The 25,067-nt window shown below is 36.3% G+C and overlaps 1 protein-coding gene across 5 annotated transcripts in view; it reads right to left on the reverse strand.

Moving 5' to 3' along the window:
* FNBP1L (formin binding protein 1 like) overlaps window positions 1–25,067 on the reverse strand; it is a 122,769-nt gene that overhangs the window by 60,659 nt on the left and 37,043 nt on the right. For 4 of the 5 annotated variants that reach the window (XM_058716523.1, XM_058716526.1, XM_058716525.1 and 1 more), the window contains exon 2: window positions 571–686. The exons of the other annotated variant lie outside the window; for it this stretch is intronic. In XM_058716523.1, coding sequence (XP_058572506.1) covers window positions 571–686 — 116 coding nt within the window. The remainder of the gene's footprint in view (window positions 1–570; window positions 687–25,067) is intronic. 5 annotated transcript variants of the gene reach the window in all.

Raw genomic sequence — 25,067 nt, forward strand, 5'->3', positions numbered from 1 at the left:
AATTTCCAAGTTCTAGAAACTCTGAAGAACTGAGAAATTGAAGAAATCTTCAATGCTTTTTAAAGATTACTACAGCAAAAATTACCGGGGGAAAGCATATTACTCAGGAATTTCTTTTTCCTGGCATTTTGCTTCCCGATTTTAGCATTTTACATATGTTTCTGGAATATCTACGGCATGATCTAGCTAGCCAATATTCCTAAATAATTCCAATTATTTAATTAAATTGATTAAAACAAACTGGTTATGGGGCACCTGGGTGGCTCAGTTGGTCAAGCGTCCAACCTCAGCTCAGGTCATGATCTTGCAGCTAGTGGGTTTGAGCCCCGCACTGCCGTCTCAGAGCCTGGAGCCTGCTTGATTCTGTATCTCCCTCTCTCCCTGCCCCTCACCAGCTTGCGCTCTCTTTCTCTCAAAAAAAAATAAATGTTAAAAAAAAAATTTTTTTTTAAAAATCGGTTACCTAATTCAATCTAATTATGACCCAAAAAAATCCACAGAATTTACACTGATCTATCCGTTTAAAGATATAACTTCATTTCTGAGAACTGAAAAAAAATTATAACTTACCTCAATTGTTTCGCATAGTTCTGTTCAATTTCTATCCTCTCTTTAACAAATTTGGCATATCTTTCCAAGAAGTCAATTCCCCATTGTGTATGCTTGTCTAAGCTGTCGAACTGATCCTAGAAAGGGAAGGTAAAAACACATTGAAAAGTCTAAAATTTTATCCGCAAATATTTTAACCAGCTTCTGATATTTATTCAGAGAGGCTTCTCTGTTGGTCTCCACTCACCTCATCCTTTAAGATCTACATAGAAATAGGTTACAAATGCTAAATTTCTTAGAATGCTAAATTTCTTAGCATAAATCACAGAGCTTTATGTCTGAATGCCTTTACACATGTGGTTTCCTCTGGATGCAACACTCTCCCCTGGTCACCTTTTTTACAATTTACTCTTATTCCTCCTCTGAGATTTAGTTCAGGCACCGTGGCTTCCAGAAAATGGCCCTAAACTCTCAGACTGGGGTATATTGATCTAGGGGTCCCCAAGTCTCCCCTAAAAATTACTCTCTTTTAAAAGTTATTTAAATTCCAGCTAGTTAACACACAATGTAATTATTAGTTTCAGGTAGACGATAGTCATTTAACTCTTCCATGCATCACGTGGTTCTCTTCACAAGTGCATTCCTTAGTCATCTATTTCACCCATTCTCCCCGCCCCCCCTACTTCCCTTCTGATAACTAACAGTTTGTTCTCTATAGTTAAAAATCTGGGTTTGCCTCTCTTCTTTCCCCATTGCTTGTTTGTTTTGCTTCTTAAATTCCACATGAGTGAAATTATATGGTATTTTTCTCTGACTTACTTCACTTAGAATAATACTCTATAGCTCCATTCATGTCATTGCAAATGGCAAGATTTCATTCTTCTTTATGGCTTCTTTATATAGATGTATATATGTATTCTTTATATATATATATATATATATATATATACACACACACACACACACACATACACACACACACACACACACCTTCTTTATCCATTTATCAATCAGTGGACAGGGGCTGTTTCCATAATTTGGCTATTGTAGATAATGCTGCTATAAACTTTGGGATGCATGTATCCCTTTGAATTAGTACTTTTGTATTCTTTGGGTAAATACCAGTAGTGTGATTGCTGCATCAGAGGGCAGTTCTATTTTTAGCTTTTTGAAGAACCTCCATACTGTTTTCCAGAGGGGCTGCACCAGTTTGCATTCCCACCAACGGTGCAAGAGGGTTCCAGGTTCCCTTTTCTCCATATCCTCGACAACACCTGTTTCCTGTGTTGTTTTTAACCGTTCTGACAGGCTGGAGGTGACTACAGCTCTGATTTGCATTCCCTGATGATCAGGGAGGTTGAGCATCTTTTCATGTCTGCTGGCCATCTGTTATGTCTTCTTTGGAAAATGTCTATTCAGGTCCTCTGCCCATTTTTAATCTGATTATTTGGTTTTTTTGGTTTTGTATTGTGTAAGTTCTTTTTAATATATTTTGGACATTAACCCCTTATCAGATAGATATATCATTTGCAAATATCTTCTCCTATTCCATAGGTTGCCTTTTAGTTTTGTTTATTATTTCCTTTGTTGTGCAGAAGCTTAAAAATTACTATCTTATTCACTTGCCATACTCTGGAGGTCAAGAACCATGTATTATTCATCTCGAAACTCCCAAGGCATAATAAGCACCATGCCTGGCACCATAGCAAGCACTCAATGAAGCTAAACAAAATCAAATACACCTGGTAAATTCTGCATTTACCATATGTTTGACCTTGGGCAGTTACCAAGGCTCTCTGAACTTTTTCCATCTTAAAATGGGAATCCCATCACACACCTCAATAGGGTTATGATGATGTCATTAAGTATTCTACAATGCAGTAAACATGATACCAACACATCACAAAGTTATGTTATCCTGCAGAGCTCTTTCAATCCTCAAATATTCCTTTCTACCTCTTGTCTAAGAAATCATCATTTCCTATCCTTCAAATTGACTCCAATCTCCAAATTGACTAAAAACTTGGTGCTTTCTCCCTCTCCCATATCAAAAACCTATGTTGATAAAATAGTCAAAAATCATCCCTTTTTGTATCTCTAATAGTTCTTCTTTTTCTAAATCACCCATTGTTTAATCAGATTCGTTATTTACAAATGAATCATCTCCAAGTCTTCGCCCTTTATCCCTTTCCCTACCTTAAATCATTTTAAATTCTACTTGTAAAGGTAAATTCTATCTAAACAGCAGAGGCAGAATTCATCTGGCTATCACAGTTTGCTATTACTACTCTATTTCTATTCTTTCATACAACTCTTACATTATCATGTGGCTTCCAAAGTAGACTTGGAAACAGCAAAACAATGCACTGTGTAGTGAACTTAATTGGAATATTAGTAGTATTTCCTATTATAAATTGAATTCTCTTTCAAACTGAGTAACTCTCAACAAAAAACACTCCCCCCTAAAGGAACAGTCTGAAGCTAAAACAATCACCCTTCATTTTTCCAAAATGCTTCAAAGGCTTCTTCCCACCATCATCTTCATCAAATTTTACATTACACTTATTTTTCTTCTAGATAAAATCTTTAATTTTTTAAAATTACAAACCCCTATTAGTAACAAATTTGAATACCTGTATCATATGTAAGTTTGTAAATTATATACACTATACTATTAAATTACATAATTGTGAAATGCACAAAAATAGAAATTTTAAAAAGAAGTTTAAATGAAATAAATGTTAGTTTTAAATCATTTTTTAACTTATTTAACAAAAGCCTTTGGGCCATTACTTTTTAAAAATATGAACAATTTTAGTGACAGCAATGAATTAAATATGCTTCATTATTTCTAAGATCTTGGTATAATACTTAATAGCAAATAAATCAAAAAGTCTTGGTTCCAAACTGTGAACACTTAATGTTTAGTGACTGTCAGAGCTGGGGAAACAAAAAACATCCCACAAAGATATAAAGTTCTAAATGGAAAAAATTCATTATTGACTATACTTCCCAATTCCTTCTTAAACCTTATTTACCTATATGCAAAGGCTTGTGTTAAAATCTGGCTAATAAAGGTCCTTGATGTTAGTCTGTTATTTTTACAAACTAATCAGGAAACACTGCATGTTTATATTTTTAACAAATAGGTTCAAACTCCACTGAAACTGTGATATGATTTTGTGTGTCAATTTGACTAGGCCACATTGCCCATATATGTGATCAAATATTATCCTGGGTGTTTCTGTGAAGGCATTTTTAGATGAGATAAATATTAAATTGGTAAATTTAGAATAAAACAGATTACCCTCCATAATGTGGGTGGGCCCTATCCAATCAGTTGAAAGCCTTAACAGAACAAAGACTGACCTTGCAAGATGGGATGCTGCCAGCTGACTGCCTTTGGGCTAGAACTGCAACAAGAACTCTTCCCTGGGCCTACCTTGTGCAGAATTTGGAGTTGCCAAGCCTGTAAAATCGTTGTCACAGAATTCCTTATAAACCAATCAATCTCTCTCATTTTCTCTACACACACTCTCTCCCTCCCTCCCTCCCCAGCCCCCCCCCCCCCCCCCCGCTTGGTACTGTTTCTCTGGAGAACCCAGACTAATACCCTGACTTTAAAACAAGAAATTTCTGTTTCCAACTGTTTTAAGGTGCAGATATAGTATTTGCAGACACACAAAATTATACAATGATGGAAGCATTTCCAAACATTCAGCATCAAAATGCTTTCTCCACAGCTCACATTTCTTTGGAAAAGTAGTCATTTACTATTAAAATTTTCCTTTTATCTTGAAGGAACAGATTAAATTTTCTCAAAAATACGTGCTAACAAAGCATACTACTAATGGTCACTTATTAAAGAAATGATCAACAAATTTGAAACAGCCAGGAGATGAGGAACAAACCTGCATGAAACAACAACCTTCAATGGTCCCTTCCATTTCATTTGGAAATACTGTAAAAATTCTGTATCTATTGTATTATAAGGGCATTATTTTCATAAAATTGACAAAAATCTGCTATAATATTCTGTGGCGTTCTGGCTTCACTTTTTTTGCTTACCGATAAACGATGAAGTGAATAAATTGCAATCATATCCTAATTTCCTTTTTAAAATTCCATTCAATGCACTGCAGTATCACCGGTTATACAATTCCTTCATAAAACACTGTTCAAATAATTTACCATTGAGAATAAATCTTCAACATAGCTCTCCTTTAGTGGTTCACAAAAAAGTAGTTCTAAACACACTTTATTCCTGAAACAATCTTAAAACACTATGTGCTGAGATACCATGATCAAACTGCATAAGCATGCTTTCAGCATATAACTTTTCCTAAAATATTTCTATGTTGAGACCATTAGTTTGTCACCATGTTATTTTACACATACTATATCACCGTTTTTACCACAAAAAGAAGAGCAGGTGTATTTCTAAAAGTATGCTTTCACCATTAAGTGTGAAATCTGAGAGGATTCCAGCACACTCATGTGCATAGTAGCATTATTCACAATAACCAAAAGATGACAACAACCCATGTGTCCATCAACAGATGAATGAATACACACTATGGTATATACATACAATATTATTCAGCCTTTAAAAGGATATTTTGATACATACTACAATCTGGATGAACCTTGAAGACATTATTCTAAGTGAAATAATCCAGTCAGAACAAATACTGTGATTCCATTTGTATTAAGTCCCTAGAGTAGTCAAACACATAGACACAGGAAGTAGAAATGTGGTTCCTAGGGGCTGAGGGGAGAATGGGGAATTACTGTTTAATAGGTAGAGTTTCTTTGGAAAGATAAAAAAGTTCTAGAGATGTGGGAATGCAAGCTGGTGCAGACACTCTAGAAAACAGTATGGAGGTTCCTCAAAAAACTAAAAATAGAACTACCCTACACCCCAGCAATTGCACTACTAGGCATTTATCCACAGGATACAGGTGTGATGTTTCGAAGGGACACATGCACCCCCATGTTTATAGCAGCACTATCAACAATAGCCAAAGTATGGAAAGAGCCCAAATGTCCATCGATGGATGAATGGATAAAAAAGATGTGGTATACACACACACACACACACACACACACACACACACACACACACACACATAATGGAGTATCACTCAGCAATCAAAAAGAATGAAATCTTGCCATTTGCAACTATGTGGAGGGAACCTGGAGGGTATTACGCTAAGTGAAATTAGTCAAAGAGAAAGACAAGTATCATATGACTTCACTCATATGAGAACCTTAAGAGACAAAACATATGAACATAAGGGAAGGGAAGCAAAAATAACATAAAAACAGGGAGGGGGGCAAAACAGAAAAGACTCATAAATATGGAGAACAAACTGAGGGTTACAGGAGGGGTTGTGGGAGGGGGGATGGGCTAAATGGGTAAGGGGCACAGAATCTACTCCTGAAATCATTGTTGCACTATACGCTAACTAATTTGGATGTAAATTAAAAAAAATTAAAAATAAAATAAAATAAAATAAAAAGATTCAGGGAGCACTATTTTCAGAATGGGTAATTAAGAAAAAAAAAGTTCGGGGCGCCTGGGTGGCACAGTCGGTTAAGCGTCCGACTTCAACCAGGTCACGATCTCGCGGTCCGTGAGTTCGAGCCCCGCGTCAGGCTCTGGGCTGATGGCTCGGAGCCTGGAGCCTGTTTCCGATTCTGTGTCTCCCTCTCTCTCTGCCCCTCCCCGTTCATGCTCTGTCTCTCTCTGTCCCAAAAATAAATAAAAAACGTTGAGAAAAAAAATTTAAAAAAAAAAAAAAAAGTTCTAGAGATAGATGGTGGTGATGACTGCACAACACCATGAATGTACTTAATTTCAATAAATTGTACACTTAAATGGTAAATGTACTTATACCACAATAAAAGGAAGGAGCTTCCCAACACTTATCAGTAAATTCAGTGAAATTTAGTATATTCTTGATCGTGTGACTTTAAATAGCACTAAAAAACTGCACAGGTCACCATCTGGATTCTTATTTTTCAAACTCTTGCTTATTCTGATGGTTTCATATTATTATCTGATTATTCTAAAACTCAAAATACATTCAGGGCAAGCTCATTACTAACAGTAACAGATCTGTGGCCAGATTTCAAATAATTTTCTCATGGAAAAACCATTCTAGTCGATCATGATAATGGCCATTGTATCTTTTTTCTTTCTTTTCTTTTTTTTTCTTTTTTAACATTTATTTATTTTTGAGACCCATAGAGACAACACGAGCAGGGGAGGGGCAGAAGAGAGAAGGAGATACAGAATCCGAAGCAGGCTCCAGGCTCTGACCTGTCAGCACAGAACCCGATGCGGGGCTCGAACCCATGGACCATGAGAAGTCAGACCCTTAACCGACTGAGCCATGCAGGTGCCCAGATTATTTAAATATTCAAAAATATCACGGGACAACTGTACAAGCAGAAAACATCAGAGAAGCCAAATAATTGAGTTATATTTTAACTAAGATTTTCATATACCTATTAAGCAAAGAGATCCCAAATAAAGGCCAACTAGGAAATATACCAATCAGCATTAAAAAGCAGGCTAAACGCAAGATACATGTTTGACTAAAATTGAAACAAAGTTCTCTGTTTTTTAACCACTTTGGAGGAAAAAATATGAATTGAAAAAAAAGTACCTCTGAAAGACAAAAGTCTTAACATAGAAAATTTTAAATCCTATTACATCATATACCCATATTGTACATCATTTATTGCCTCAGTCAACCCACGAGTTAAAAATAAGAATTTATGGGGCCCCTGGGTGGCTCAGTCGGTTAAGCAGCCGACTTCGGCTCAGGTCATGATCTCGCGGTCCGTGAGTTCAAGCCCCGCGTCGGGCTCTGTGCTGACAGCTCAGAGCCTGGAGCCTGTTTCAGATTCTGTGTCTCCCTCTCTCTGACCCTCCCCCGTTCATGCTCTGTCTCTGTCTCAAAAATAAATAAACATTAAAAAAAAAAAAATTTTAAAAAAAATAAGAATTTATGTCAAATACAGATTTAATATTATGACCTTTAAAATGCAGACAAAACAGTTTTTTATTTTTAAGATAAAATTTATTAAATCCATTGAATAACATTATCTTGGTTTTCAACTAGACATGTTAATTACAACACATTAAGAATCAGTATGATAAACTCCAAACATTTAAAAATGAGTGATTTAAATTTTGAAAGGAAGTGAGCAGAGAAACTAATTTAGCAATATTCATATAAAGAATAAAAAGGCAAAGTAAATAGCAAGAGATCCAAACAAGATTCATGGCTGAAATGTTAATATATTCAGTGAACAAATGTTCATTTTAAATTCTTGTGATTTTACCAGACATTTTACTTTTTCTCTAAGCAGAACTCAACAAAAACATCAATTCCAAACTGCAAAATAACTTCACCATAAAGTTGTCTTATTACTCTGAATCCAAGAGACATGAGAAAAAAGTACAAGTTCATTTATCATTTTTATATGACAGTTTCCAATCATTTGAATCACTTCATTTGTTAACAATGATTTGAGTATTTTTATGGGATTCAGTGACTTAAATGTTAAAAACCAGGTGCTGATAACAAAATTAACCTCATCACACAGCCTACCTAGCACATACAAGGCACTTACTTGCTGATTGAATAACCATTCTATTTGCATAGCACTTTTTTTTTTTTAATTTACATCCAAATTAGTTAGCGTATAGTGCTACAATGATTTCAGGAGTAGATTCCTTAGTGCCTCTTACCCATTTAGCCCATCCCCCCCTCCCACACCCCCTCCAGTAACCCTCTGTTTTCCATATTTATGAGTCTCTTCTGTTTTGTCCCCCTCCCTGTTTTTATATTATTTTTGCTTCCCTTCCCTTATGTTCATATGTTTTGTCTCTTAAAGTCCTCATATGAGTGAAGTCATATGATATTTGTCTTTGTCTGACTTATTTCATTTAGCCTAATACCCTCCAGGTTCCATCCACGTAGTTGCAAATGGCAAGATTTCATTCTTTCTGATTGCTGAGTAATAATCCATTGTATGTGTGTGTATGTATGTGTGTATATACATATATATATGTATATACACACATACATACACACAACGTCTTCTTCATCCATTCATCCATCGATGGACATTTGGGCTCTTTCCATACTTTGGCTACTGTTGATATTGCTGCTATAAACATGGGGGTGCATGTGTCACTTCAAAACAGCACACCTGTATCCCTTGGATAAATGCCTAGTAGTGCAATTGCTGGGGCATAGGGTAGTTCTATTTTTAGTTTTTTGAGGAACCTCCATACTGTTTTCCAGAGTGGCCACACCAGCTTGCATTCCCACCAACAATGCAAAGGAGATCCTCTTAGTATCCTCGCCAACATCTGTTGTTGCCTGAGTTGTTCATGTTAGCCATTCTGACAGGTGTAAGGTGGTATCTCATTGTGGTTTTGATTTGTATTTCCCTGATGATGAGTGAAGTTGAGCATTTTTTCATGTGTCGGTTGGCCATCTGGTGCATAGCACTTTTGAATTTACAAAGTGTTTTCACATGTATTACCCAATATCACCTTCAAAACCCTCTTGGACAAGACATTTTATAAACGAGGAAACCAAGTTTCTGACTCCAGACCTCATTTTCTTTCTACTACAACACACCATTGTTTCGTAAGTTTAGTAATTAATGTTTATTAGTAAATAATGGTCCCAGACCCTTGGTTTTACAAGTATGGAAGCTGATGCCCAGAACTGCTTAAGTAATGTGCCTCATAGCTGGCTAGCAACAAAAATGGGATGGGACTAGAAAGATTATCTTCTAAAATCTTTGCCAGTTTTATATTCTTAAAAACCAAATGAGTAACTATTGTGAATACTGTTACTAAAAATGATGCATTTCTTTCATCAGGAAAGAAATAGATGGTTTGAAAAAAATTCTGGGTCACTGGGAAGCTTTGACGAAAGGAACAAATGAAAAAACCTCAAAGTTAGAAACTGCCTAACACAAACACACATGAATGCTTAAACTCTCTTTACAAGATTCCTGGTAAGTTGTTCAGTGTTTCTGAGCAGCATACCCATTAGTGATCAGAACAACTCCAGAAGCATGAGAGAAGACAGACATTAAGAATTCTTTTCACTAACACAAAATGAAGTACAAAACTTTTAAATCAAATATAAGAATCAATCATAAAGCCTTATGTGTTCACAGCTAACACCCTCTAATCACTTTAGTTTCAAAGCCGGAGATCACATTTCTCCCTAGTCCATGCCAGCAGATACCTCAGGACTATATAGTGGAACATGTCAGGATATGCTCAAGTCAAACTAAAGAAGTAGAATCAAGCAGTATTTTGAAACAACCTATGGATTACAAATAAATATTAAGTTATCAAAACAGGCAACTTATCCTCACTCCCCCATTCTCTCTACCTTTAGCATTGCTCTTATTTCTATGGATTTACTCTACATTATTAGCAGAGTCTAACTCATTCCATTTCCTTGCCTCCATTAACCCCTTAATTCCTTTTCCAACATATTCATTCTTACCAAAGCTTCTGTGAAATGTTCTCTCTCCCATCAGTGGTATGCCCTAATTAAATGTTATCTCATATTTAAATTCAAGAAAGCAATTATTTTCTGTTTTCTTAGGTACTGTTTTTTAATTCTGTAAAATGTTTAAAGTTATTTCACCTTATTCATTTGGGAACACACACACACACACACACACACACACACACACACACACACACACATTCTAAATTAAAGCTGGCACCAAAGCCAACTAAATGCCCACACTATTCAGCATAAATCAAATGAATTATATGTTGCTCCAAGGTTCTACTGCATACTGGTAAGTGTGGTGATAAATAATAAATTTACTCAGTTATCTTACTTTTATCTTTAATGTAATTTAATTAAAAATAAGTATTTTATGTATAACAAAATGTTATAATTATTTTAGAAGTCACCATTTTATATTCAATCCTTGTTTTTCTAATTACTTTGACATAGCCTTGCATCCAAATGAAGTCCCAATAAAGTACTTTTGGTAAAGCACCAAGGGTCACAACTATTTAAAAAAAGACTTTCTTTACTAAAAAGCAGAATAATGACTCTGTTGTCCTAGTTTGGGCTTAGTCTATGGCTCTGATTCTCTGCCAAAGTTTCTCCAGCACTTATGAATACCAAAGTACTAGCAGAAACATTTTTAAGATCTAACACAACTGACTTTTCTCATTCTTGGATTCATATGGAACTGGAAATGTTTTTTAAGTCTCATGGAGCTAAAAAGAAAAAAAAAATCAATTCATAATTTAGAGTCAACAACGTCTACCCCCAAAGCAAACTGAGGAATATTTTAAGTTTAAAATAAACAACTTAATTATTTGGATTTGTTTCCTTGTAGTTTTATCTGTTCTTTAAAAAACAGATGCAAACTTGTGTATTTGGAAAACTTACCTGTTATCTTTTCATTTTTAATTAAAAAACTTAATTTTAAATTAAGCTTTTAGTGACTTCAAAATCTATCCAGTTAATTCTTCTAATACCCTACTGCTTATTTTCTTACTTCTCTTCCCATGACTTTCTCTTCTACTCTATCTCAGCAACTCATTCCAATGATCATTTCCATTATCATTACCAGCAAGTACAGTATCTCCTACTCCCAATAAATTGGGAGTCTCTCATTCTCAGATGGCTAACCCTATCTGCCAAACTCACAAACTCCAGTACCCCAAGACCAGTAGCTTTTTTTTTTTAATGTTTGTTTATTTTTAAGAGAGACAGAGAGAGGAGGAGCAGAGAGAGAGGGAGACAGACAATCCTAAACAGGCTCCACACTGTCAGTTCAGAATCAGACACAGGGTTCGATCTCACAAATCATGGGATCGTGATCTGAGATGAAATCAAGAGTTGGACACTTAACTAAGCAGCCACCAGGAGCCCAACTTTTTTTTTTTTTTTTTTAAAAGTAAGCTCTATGCCCAACGCAAGGCTTGAACTCATGACCCAAAGATCAAGACTTGCATGCTCTACCAATTGAGCCACCCAGGCCTTCCAAGGCCACTAATGTTTTGTCCCCATAGATAGAACTTTAATCCATTGATCCTGACGCATTACTTCTATCACTCATGCCAATCCTTACAGCTTGGATTCCATAAGCCATCACTGTATTCACTCCATACCAACAGCTTCAACTGTCTTTGCCCTCTCTTGCTTTGTTCAACTTCAACCCTAGTTTCATATTTAACTCTTCACCAATCCTTATGCTGGTGAAAAAAGGTGGGGTGGGTAGGAAGGATGGACAGATGAACCACCAAACCAACTACACTGACTGGTCATACTTTGAAATTTGTGCTTATTAACCCAAAAGGCTTTAAACTACTTAGCCCAAACCCATTCACCACCCCATTATCCTAGCCAACTAACTTATACCTTCTTACAGTTTAAATTTACACCATCTCCTATCCATCTCACTCTCAGCCAATACCTTGCTTCCTACCTCACCAAAAGAGACACAATCAGAAGATAATTCCTCATTCTCCAACTCTATTTTTACCACAAACACCTATGTGCTTTTATTCTGCCTTCCTGCTTATTACTTTGGATACACCATTCACACCATTAGTGCTTCTGCCTACCCAAAGAACTAGTGCAATTACAGGTTTAGTTGTTAAAATGTTTAAGATTCTGAGCCTGCATATGCTTGATGCATTCCACAAAAAGCAAGAAGCTGAATAAGCAAGCTACAGCTGAATGAGCAGAGGGAAGAATTGAAGTTAGAATGGAAAGCATATGAGGGTCAGAATGCAGATTATCTTCCATCATAAGGGCCTTGGCTTTAACACTGATTGAGATGAAAATACACTGGAAGGTCTTGAGCATTAGCCTGACATGACCTGACTCAGGTTATTAAAGAGATCACTCTTCTATATTGATTTAAAAAAAAAAAAAAAAAAAGATTCATGGGGTACCTGGTGGCTCAGTCAGTTAAGCATCTGACTCCTGATTTTGGCTCAGGTCATGATCCCAGGGTCAGGGGATCAAGCCCCATGTTGGGCTCCATGCTGAGCGTGGAGCCTGCCTGAGATTCTCTCTCTTTTTCCATCTGCCTCTCTCCTGAACTCACACTCTAAAAAATAATTTTTTTAACTTTTAATAATAATAAAAACATGACTCTGGACAAGGGAGACTTTTGGGGAAGGCTGCTGCAATAATCCAGATCATAGCTCAGGTTAGCTTGGCACAAGGTAGAAGGAGGAGAGTAATGAAAAGTGGTAAGATTTTGGATATTTCTGAAGGTGGTGCCAACAAAATTTTCTGATGTTTTCAGTGCGGACTATGAAAGAAGGAGAGACATCAATTTTGAGCACCATGAACTAGAAGGATAAATCTGCTTTGAACTAAACTGGGGTAATTAAGTGAACAAGTCTGGTCAAGGAGAAAAGACAAAAGTTTTGGTTTTAGATAGTAAAGTTTGTGATATCCTTAGATATCCAAGATATGCTGAATAGGCAGTTAAATACATATGTCTGGAATTAAACAGAAGTGGTCTCCATGAAAATGTATGTTAAGACATGATCCTGAATGCAATTTCAATTCAGCTGTACTGCACACCAACGCTTAGAAGTTAGGGAATTGAGAAGGAACCAGCAAAGGACATTGAGGAGGGACCAGTGAGGTACAAATAAAACCAGAAAGTGTGGCATCTTGAAAGCCAAATGAATAATGTATTATTTAAAGGAGGAGGAAGTGATCCACTTGTCAAATGCTACTAAAAGTAAGAAGACTAAATAAAAACGGACCACTGAATGGAGCATTATGAAAATCACTGACAACCTTAACAAGAACAGTTTTGTTACAGTAGTGAAGGCAAAACCCTGACTAAAGTGAGTTCAGTGAGGATGAGGAAGAAAGAAATTAGAGGCAATGAATAAAGACACCACTTTCAAGGAATTCTGGGGTTTTTTTTAATTTTTTTTTTTTTTTTACATTTATTTATTTTTTAGAGACAAGAGAGAGACAGAGCACAAGTGGGCAGAGAAGAGAATGAGACACAGAATCTGAAGCAGGTAGGGTACAGGGAGAGAACAAGACACAGAATCCAAAGGAGGTTTCAGGCTCCGAGCTGTCAACACAGAGCCCGATGCAGGGCTAGAGCTCACAAGCCGTGAGATCATGACCTGAGATGACTTTGGATGCCTAACCAACTGAGCCACCCAGGCACTCCAAGGAATTCTGCTTTAGAGAGAAGAGATATGGGATGATAACTAAAAAGAGAAGTAGGATCAAGTGTGGGTGGTTTTTAGGTGGAAGAAACAGTATGATTATATGCTAATGGAAATGATACAAAAGGAAAACACTAATAAGGTAGATGAAAGGGAAGAACTGGACCAGTGAGCACTAAGCAGGTAAGAGGAGAGGTGTACATAATTGGTGGGGCTGACCTTTGCCTAACACAATGAACAGTTCAAGTTATAACAGGAGAGAAGGCGAGTAAATTGGCACAGTAGAAAGTTTGGCAGACGTGGTGGTAATAGCTTCTGAAGAATTCTATGGTGATTACTTCTATTCTTTTCACTAAAACTGAAGCAAGGTCATTAGTTGAGAATACAGATATAGGAGGTATTAGAGATCTGAGGGGGAAGAAGAGTCCCTCTCCCATTTTTGCATTCATAATTTACATCAATAGGTATCACATATATGATAAGACAAAAATATAATTCTTCAAATTCTCCAAATTATGGTTTATAAATGAATACACAAGAGTACCTAATTAATAGAGCCATGTCTTTTAAAGGCAATGATTTACCAGGCCATAAAACATTCCACACAAAAAAATAATTTATAAGATGGTAATGAGACCATGAGAATGTGCCTCTCAGATTACTAACCACAGGGAACAGAGCTGATCAGGGCCCCAACCACAGGGTTTCCCACTGGTTGCTCCCACACAAAGACTACAGAAGGCAAAGATATACAGACATCTGGTTCAGGGAGACCAAGGGTTCTTCTGATGGGTGAATCTGGCTCAAGGACTACCAGACAACCTTGCCAAACTCTCCTTAGAACTTCACTCTAGCCTAAGATGCTTCTACTCAATATTCCTTCCTCCTTTACCTCCTCCATTTAGGTCATACTTGCATGGTGGTCTTAGGGCTTTTTCAGCCTTCTCTTGCTTCCCCTCCATTTCCCCTAATAGGTATCACCCCTAATGCATTCCCATATGGGTGGCTGCTTCTCAGAGAACACAAATTAATACAGCTGAAATGTCTTCAAAGGTAACATACTTAACTTTAATCTTTGGGAACAAAATTCTTGTCCCTAAAACTCAAAAGTGTACTTTTAAATCTTGTTTCTAATGAGGCTAACAAATGCAAATTCACTGAATAAAGCAAAGCCCAAGAGGTTACACAAATTTGAATATAATGTTACTGTTTCCGGTCTTCTGCCCTGCTCTTGTTCTCAAAAAGCAGCAAACTAAAGTCCTTAAGAGAGTTAAGATTAAAAAAAAAAAATGAGCACAAGTTCATTTAGGACCTTTCTCACTTAAGTGAAATGACAATTCCATACAATTTTTCACCATCTCTACTTTTGCACTTTTGGTGATAGTACAAACTAAATAACATTTTCAAGAACTTTGTATTTTATGCAATTAAAATTTTGGGGTCTCACTTATCATATTATGACAGGGTTTTACTTAATCTGCTAAAAAAGAATTTGAAGGGGCAGCCAGGTGGCTCAGTCGGTTAAGCACCCAACTCCTGATTTTGGCTCAGGTCCTGATCTCATGGTTTGTGAGTTCCAGCCCCATGTTGGGCTCCGCACTCATAGCACAGAGCCTGCTTGGGATTCTCCCTCTCCCTCTCTCTGCCCTTCCTCTGCTCTCTCTCTCAAGCATGCAAACTCTCCTCCCACCAAAATAAATACTTTTAAAAAATGAAAATAAAGTTAGTTTTGTTTGTATGTATATAAAGTTATCTTTCAATTTATTAAAAATAAGCTAAAACTCGGGGCGCCTGGGTAGCTCAATCAGCTAAGCATCCGACTTCGAATCAGGTCATGGTTTTGCAGTTCATAGGTTCAAGCCCTGCATCAGGCTGTCTGCTGTCAGCACAGAGCCCGCTTCGGATCCTCTGTCTCCCTCACTCTCTGCCCCTCCCCAACTCGTACTCTTTCTCTCAAAAAAAAAAAAAATTTTTTTTTAATAATAATAATAAAATAAGCTAAAACTCTGAAATCAAAAAATAGACTTGGTATTCAAACTTATCTGCTCTTTTATAGAGTAGAAATAGCTACAGTGGACATACAATTCTAAATATGAAGATACAAAGAAACAAAGATATTTCTAAACACAGTACAGTAAAACCTTGATTTGTGAGCGTAATTTGTTCTGGAAACAGGTTTATAATCCAAAGCATCTGTATATCAAAATGAATTTCCCCATAAGAAATAATGGAAACCCAGATGATTTGTTCCACAGCCCCAAAATAGTCATATAAAAATGATTACAATATGTAATATAATACAGAAAATAATAAAGAAAATACAAAACATAAAGAAAAATAAACAAATTAACCTGCACTTAACTTTGAAAACCTTCGTGGCTGGTGTGAGAAGACAAGAGAGAGGAGGGTTATTATATAGGACAACCTTCACTATCACTAACAGATGTGACTACAGTACAGTACTAATGAACTCTTGTCATATACTGTATTTAATATAACTGGCAATAAGGTAACAGAGGAAAGGGTCTATATATGCAGGCAGCATGACCTACAAAGAAGCAAAGCATTCTTAACCTTATATGGAAAAGCAAAGGACTATCCATAGGTGCTGTGAAGTGACAAAAAATACACAAGTGCCAGTTGTGGGCACCTTCCAATGTTCTAAAAAAAATCACTGATTCCTGCCAAACACCACAGCCTGAGACCAAGCATCTGATCATGGAAGATGATTACCCACAAAGCCATAGTGAGAGAAACCACTGGCTCAGCTGTGATCATGTAATATTCGGCATCACATGCTACTCATACTGCAAGACATCGTTCATTTATCAAGTTAAAACTTATAAGAAATGTTTGCTCACCTTGCAGAACACTTGCAGAACAAGTTACCCACAATCCAAGGTTTTACTGTATTATATTGTCACTGAAGGTGATTAGTTAAGTCAGCAGATATTTTAAGACATTTTTACTTCTTAAAAAATTATTATTTTACTGATTGCTTGTAATGTCATTTTTAAATTAAAATATACATAAAATTTACTTAATCATTTTCAAGTGTACAGTGGCATTAAGTACATTAATATTGCTGTGCAAACATCACCACTATCTATCTCCAGAGCTCTCTTCATCTTGCAAAACTGAAACTCTGTACCCATTAAACAATAACTCCCCATTCTCCCCTCCCCTCAGCCCCTGGCAACCATCATTCAACTTTCTTGTCTCTATGATTCTACTATGCTGGGTACTTCAAATAAATGGAATCATACACTATTTTGTGATTTTTGTGACTGGGTTATTTCACTTAGCATAATGTCCTCAAGCTTCTTCTATATTTTAGCATTTATCAGTATTTCATTTTGAAGCCTGAATAATATTCCATTATACAAAGTATGTATGTATCATTTTGTCTCTTCCATTCATCTGTGAATAGCCACTTGTTTTGTTTCTACCTTCTGGCTATTATGAATAATGCTGCTATAAACGAAGATGTACAAATCTCTCTTCAAAACCCTGCTTTCAATTCTTTGGGGTATATACCCAAAGATGGAAACACTGGATCATAATGGTAATTCATGCTATGGTTAATTTTTGAAGAACCACCATAATGTTTTTCACAGCAGCTGTACCATTTTACATTCCCAACAGTGTACAAGGGTTCTAATTTCTTCACATCCTGACAACACTTGTTATTTTCCTTTTTTAAAAATACAGCCATACTATTAGGTATGAAGTGGTGTCTCATACTTTTAATTTGCATTTTCTTAATGATAGTGCTCTTGAACATCTTTTCATGTGGTTATTGGCCATTTGTATACCTCCTGTGAAGAAATGTCTATACAAGTCCTTTGCTTGTTTCTGACAAGATTATTTGTTGTTGGGTAGTGGCAGTTACTTACGTATTCTGTGTATTAATCCCTAATAGATACATGATTTGCAAATGTTTTCTCTCATTCTCTAGGCTGCCTTTTCACTACATTAATAGTGTCACTGAATGCATAAAAGTTTTAAATTTCAATGAAGTCCAAAATTTATCTGTTCTCCCTTTTGTTGTCTGTGCTTTTGGCATCATACCCAAGAAGTCGCTGCTAAATCTAACGTCATGAAATTCTTCCCCTATGTTTTCTTCTAAGAGTTTTTATAATTTTAGCTTTTACATTTAGGTATTTTATTTATTGTTCATTTTGAGTTAATTTTCGTCCATGTTGTAGGGTAAAGGTTTATTTTCATTCTTTTGCATGTAGATATCCTATTTTCCAGCACAATTAGTTGAAAAGATCACAGTGAATAGCCCTGGCACCTTTCTTGAAAATCATTTGATCATATATATGAGGGTTTATTCTGGGCTTTCTATTCTATCCTATTGGTCTTTATTCCACTACCATACTGTAACTTTGTACTAAGTTTAGCATCAAGAAGAGGGAGCCCTCCGACCTTCCCCCCCCCCCCCAAGATTATTTTGGCTATTCAAAGTCCCTTGAGACCAATATGAATTTTAGAACTGATTTTTCTGTTCTGCCAAAAAAAAATTCACTGGGATTTTGACAGAGATTGGATTTAATCTGTATATCAATTTGGGTAGTATTGACATCTTTCCAATCCATATATATGGATGTCTTTTCATTTATTTATATTTTCTCTGATTTCTTTCAGCAGTGTTTTATAGTTCTCAGGGGACAAGTCTTTCACCCTCTTGGTTGTTTATTCACATGTATTTTATTCTTTTTGATGCCATTATAAATGTTTTCTTAATTTCCCTTCAAATTGTTCATTTGTTAGTGAATAAAAACCCAACTGATTTTTGCCTGTTGACTTTGTACCCTGCCATTTTGCTGAATTTGTATTAGTTCTAAAAGTTTTTGTGGAATCTTTAGTGTTTCTTACCTTTAAGATCATGTCACCTGTGAACAGAGATAATTTTACTTCTTCCTTTCAGAGGTGCATGTCTTTTATTTGTTTTCTTGCAAAACTGCTGACTAGAACTCCCAATACTATGCTGAATAGATACAGGAAAAGCGGGCATCTTTGTGTTGTTCCTGATCTTAGAGGAAAAGCTTTCAATCTCTCACCACTAAGTATGAGGTTAGTTATGTGTAAGCAGATAAATTTTAAATTGGGTTCTGAAAGATATGGACACCTAGAAGCAATAAAGTAATGCATTCCAAGAGGACTACATAATCAAAATCAGGAAAAGAGAAAGTAATTTTTCAAAACTTTTGTTAAACCGAGATCACAAAGGAAAATAATACATAAGTGCACAATGTTCATTATCCAAGAAAGAGAAGTGGCTACCAAAAGTATGTTACTGTCCAAATTCTATCTTTGTCAACTAAATCAATCATATGATCCACAAGATACAGAAATCTTGTGTGTTGCCAATCTACAAATTCTATCAAACAAGATGGATTACTAATTGGTGATAAAACCTGTGGGATGCAAAAGCATGAACTGTTATTATTAGTGAAAACCCTTCTAAGTTCACTATAGAGACTTTTTAAAAAGTGGCCAGATTTTAAACACAATGAACCCAATGGATATAACAGATACAGTTAAAACATTCCATCCAAAAACAGTAGAACATACATTCTTTTCAACTGCACATGAAACATTCTCCAAAAGAGATCATGTATTAGGTCACAAAACAAGTATCAGCAAATTCAAAATGATCAAAGTCATACCATGCATCTTTTCTGAACTCAATCAACCATAAGAAAAAATCTGAAAAGAACACAAATACAGGGAGGTTGAATAACATGCTACTAAACAATTAATGGGTCAACCAAGTATCAAAGAAGAAATAAAAAAATACACAAACAAATGAAAATGAAAACACAATGTTACAAAAGTTTGGGGATGCATCACAAGCTTCTAAAAGGGAAGTTTACAGCAATACAGGCCTACCTCAAGAAGTGAGAAAAATCTCAAATAAATAACCTAAACTTCCACATAAAGGATTTAGACAAGAAGAACAAACAAAACCCAAAACCAGAAGGAAGGAAATAAAGATGAGACTAAAAATGATACAGAAACTATGGGGCGCCTGGGTGGCTCAGTCGGTTAAGCGTCCAACTTCGACTCAGGTCACAATTTTGTGGTCCGTGAGTTCGAGCCCCGCGTCGGGCTCTGGGCTGATGGCTCAGAGCCTGGAACCTACTTCAGATTCTGTGTCTCCCTCTCTCTCTGCCCCTCCCCCGTTCATGTTCTGTCTCTCTCTGTCTCAAAAATAAACGTTAAAAAAAAAAAAAAGAAAGAAAGAAATGATACAGAAACTAAAAAAACAAACAGACCAAAGGAGCTGGTTCTTTGAAAAGATCAACAAAATTGATAAACCTTTCAGGGGGAAAAAACAAACAAACAAACAAACAAACAGAAAGGTCTCAAATACACAACATGAAATCAGAAATGAAACAGGAGAAATAACCAACAGAGAAATACAAAGGATTATATGAAAATACAATGAAAAATTATATGCCAACAAGTTGAACAAGCTAGAAAAACTGGATAAATTCGTAGCAACACATAACCTCCCAAAAACAAATAAGGAAGAAACAGAAAATTTGAACAGACCAATTATGAGCAATGAAATTATATTAGTACTCAAAAAACTCCCCACAAACAAAAGTCCAGGACCAGATGGCATCACGAATGAATTCTACCAAACACTTAAATAAGAGTTAATACCTGTTCTTCTCAAACTATTCCAAAAAATAGAAGGAAACCTTCCAAATTCATATCAGATAAAGGGTTAGTATCCAAAGTAAGTAAAGAGCTTACCAAACTCAACACCCGAAAAACAATCCAGTGAATAAACGGGCAGAATAGATGAATAGATATTTTTCCAAAGATATCCAAATGGCTAACAGGCACATGAAAAGATGCTCAACATCATTCATCATCAGGTAAATAGAAATCAAAACTACACTGAGCTACCACCTCACACCAGTCAGAGTGGCTAAAATTAACAACTTAGAAAACAATAGGTGTTGGCAACATGTGGAGAAAGGGAAACTCTCTCACATTGTTAGTGGGAATGCAAACTGGTGCAGCCACTCTGGAAAACAGTGTAGAGGTTCCTCAAAAAATTAAAGATAGAAATTAAGATACAACCTGGCAATAGCACTACTAGGAATTTTTCCAAAGGATACAGGAGTGCTGATTCATAGGGGCACATGTACCCCAATGTTTACAGCAGCGCTATCAATAGCCAAATTATGTGAAGAGTCCAAATGTCCATCAACTAATGAATGGATAAAGAAGATGTGGTATACATATACAATGGAATACTACTCAGCAACGAAAAAGAATGAAATCTTGCCATTTGCAGCAACATGGATGGAACTAGAGGGTATTATGCTAAGGGAAATAAGGCAGTCAGAGAAAGACAGATATCGTGTTTTCATTCATACGTGCAAGTTGAGAAACTTAACAGAAGACCATGGGGGAAGGGAAAGAAAAAAAAAGTTACAGAGAGGGAGACAAACCATAAGAGACTTTTAAATACAGAGAACAAACTGAGGGTGGAAGGGAGTGGAGGGGACAAGGGGGCAGGGAAAATGGGCAATGGGCATTGAGGTAGGCACTTGTTGGGATGAGCACCAGGTGTTTTATGTAAGTGATGAATCACGGGTATCTACTCCCAAAGCCAAGAGCACACTGTATATACATTGCATGTTAGATAACTTGACCATAAATTATATTAAAAAAAAAAAAAAAAAAGAGGGGGAGGTAACACTCTGAAAATAGGAATAAAGTGGGAATCTGGGGAAAACAAACAAAACAAACCCAAATTCATTCTATAAGGACAGCATTACCCTGATATCAAAACCAGATAAAGAAACTACAAAAAAAGAAAACTACCGGCCAGTATCTCTGATGAACATAGATGCAAAACTCCTCAACAAAATACTAGCAAACCAAATCCACCAAATATATTAAAAAATCATTCACCACAATCAAGTACAATCTATTCCTGAGATGTAAGCGTGGTTCAATTATTTGCAAATCAATCAACATGACACATCACATCAAGATAATGGATAAAAATGATAGGATCATCTCAACAGATGCAGAAAAAACATATGACAAAGTACAACATCCATTGATGATAAAAACCGTCAACAAAGTAGGTGTAGAGGAAACATACCTCGGGGCACCTGGGTGGCTCAGTCGGTTAAGCATCCGACTTCGGCTCAGGTCATGATCTCGCGGTCCGTGAGTTCGAGCTCCGCGTCAGGCGCTGCGCTCACAGCTCAGAGCCTGGAGGCTGTTTCAGATTCTGTGACTCCCTCTCTCTCTGACCCTCCCCCGTTCATGCTGTCTCTCCCTGTCTCAATAATAAATAAATATTTATTAAAAAAAAAAAAAAAAAGGAAACAAACCTCAACATAATAAAGGCCATGTATGAGAGCGCCTGGGTGGTTCATTCGGATAAGTGTCCAACTCTTGATTTTGACTCAGGTCATGATCTTGTGGTTGTGAGATCAAGCCCCATGTCAAGCTCCAAGATGAGTGTGGAGCCTGCTTAAGATACTCTCCCTCTGTTCCCCCTCCTCTTGAATGCACTCTCTCTCTCTCTCAATAAAAAAAATAATAATAATTAAAAAAAAAAAAAAACCCACAGCTAACACCATATTCAATGGTGAAAGACTTTTCCCCTAAGATCAGGTACATGTCCACTCCCACCACTTTTATTCAACATAGTACTGGAAGTCCTAGCCACAGCAATTAGACAAGAAAAAGGAATAAAAGACATCCAAACTGGTAAGAAAGAAGTAAAACTGTCAACATTTGCAGATGACACTGTATATAGGAAACCCTAAAGACTTCACCAAAAAACTACTAGAACTGAAAAATTAATTCATTGAAGTCACAGGATATGAAATCAATATACACAAATCCATGGCAATTTTTTTAAAATTTATTTTCAGAGAGAGAGAAAGCATGAGTTGGGGAGGGGCAGAGAGAGAGGGCAAGATAATCTCAAGCAAGCTCCACACCATCAGCGCATAGCCCAATGCAGGGCGACCCCACAAACCATGAGATCATGAACCGAGCCAATGTTGGATGCTTAACTGAGCCACCCAGGCACCCCTGTTGCATTTCTATACACAAATAATGGAGCAGCAGAAAGAGAAATCAAAAAAACAACCCCATTTAGGGGCACCTGGGTGGGCTCAGTCAGTTAGGCAGCCAACTTCAGCTCAGGTCATAATCTAATGGTTCATGGGTTGGAAAAACAGAGCCTAGAGCCTGCTTCAGAGTCTGTGTTTCCCTCTCTCTCTGCTCCTCCCCCACTTGTGTTCTGTCTCTCTTGGTGTCTCTCAAAAAATGAATAAACATTAACAGAATTTTTTTTTAAATTTAGATTTGCACCAAAAAAAATAAAATACCTAGGAATAAGCTTAACCAAGGAGGTAAAAGACCTGTACTCTGAAAACTATAAGGTGCTGATCAAAGAAATTGAAGATGACACAAATGGACACTTGATGCTTTATAATAATGCATTTAATATAATAATGTTAAAATGTCTATATTACCCAAAGCAATCTACAGATTTAATGCAATCCCTATCAAAATACCAAGAGCATTTTTCACAGAACTAGAACAAATAATTCTAAAATTTGTATGGAACCACAAGACCCTGAGCAACCAAAATAGTCTTGAAAAAGAACAAAACTAGAGGTATTACAATCCCAGCTTTCAAGATATACTACAAAGCTATAGTGGTCAAAACAGTATGTACTGGCACAAAAACAGACAGCCCAGAAATATACCCACAATTCTATGGGTCAATTAATCTTTGACAAAGGAGGCAAGAAAATGCAACAGGAAAAAGTCTCTTCAACAAATGCTGTTGGGATAACTGGACAGCTACATGCAAAAAAACGAAACTGGACCACTTTCACATAAAAACACAAACTCAAAACAGATTAAAGACCTAAATGTGAGACATAAAATGACAAAAATCCTACAAGAGAGCACAGGCACTATCATGGCAACATTTTTCTAGGTCTGTCTCCTGAGGCAAGGGAAACAAAAACAAAAGTATACTATTGGGACCACATCAAAATAAAAAGCTTCTGGTACAGCAAAGGAAACAATCAACAAAACTAAAAGGCAACCTATGGAATAGGAAAAGATATTTGTAAATGACATATCTGACAAAGGGTTAGTATCCAATATATATAAAGAATGTATACAACACTAAAAAAACAAAAGACAAAAAAAATAATTAAAACCAGAAAGAAGACATGAACAGACATTTCTACAAAGAAATACAGATGGCCAACAGATACATGAAAAGATGGTTCAATGGCACTCAGCATCAGGGAAATGCAAATCAAAACCACAATGAGCTATCACCTCATACCTGTCAAAATGACTATCAAAACACACGAAACAAGTGTTGATGAGGATGTGGAGAAAAAGGAACCCTCATGCACTGCTGGGTGGGAATGCAAACTGGTGCAGCCACTATGGAAAACAGCATGAAGGTTCCTCAAAAACTTAGAATTGCCATATGATCCAGTAATTCCACTTTGGCTATCTACCCAAAGAATACAAAAACACTAATTCAAAAATAGAAATGCACCCTTATGTTTATTGCAGCATTATTCACAATAACCAAATTACGGAAGCAACCAAACTGTCCATTGACAGATGAATGGATGAATAAAGATGTGATACACACACACACACACACACACACACACACACACACACACACACAGAGGAATATTATTCAGGCTTAAAAAATAACGAAATCTTGCCATTTGCAACAATGTGGATGGATCTAGAGGGTATAAAGCTAAATGAAATAAATCAGTGAAAGACAAATACTATATGATTCACTCATATGTAGAATTTAAGAGACAGAATAAACAAAGGAAAACAAAGATAAATAAAAAAACAGACTCTTAACTACAGAGAATTGATGGTTACCAGAGGGGGGGGGGGGGCGCGGTGAGTGAAATAGATGAAGGGGATTAAGAGTATACTTGTCATCATGAGACATGTTAGAATTGTTAAATCACTATATTGCACACCTGAAAATAATACAACATTGTATGTTAATTATACTGGAATTAAAATTTAAAAATTAAAAGTGGCCATGTTATTAGGAAAACATCTGGCTAATTTCTGAATAATTCACTATGTGCACAAAGGAAGCAAAGTGATAGGATTCTTTGAGAAGTCACACTTGAAGGGTTTTTTTTAACCTACCAACTTCTAAAGAACTAATCACATACAAAACCTCATATAAAATATTTTCAGAAAAGTGACATTT

Source organism: Neofelis nebulosa, chromosome 2 (assembly GCF_028018385.1).
Source record: "Neofelis nebulosa isolate mNeoNeb1 chromosome 2, mNeoNeb1.pri, whole genome shotgun sequence".
NCBI classification, from domain to species: Eukaryota; Metazoa; Chordata; class Mammalia; order Carnivora; family Felidae; genus Neofelis; species Neofelis nebulosa.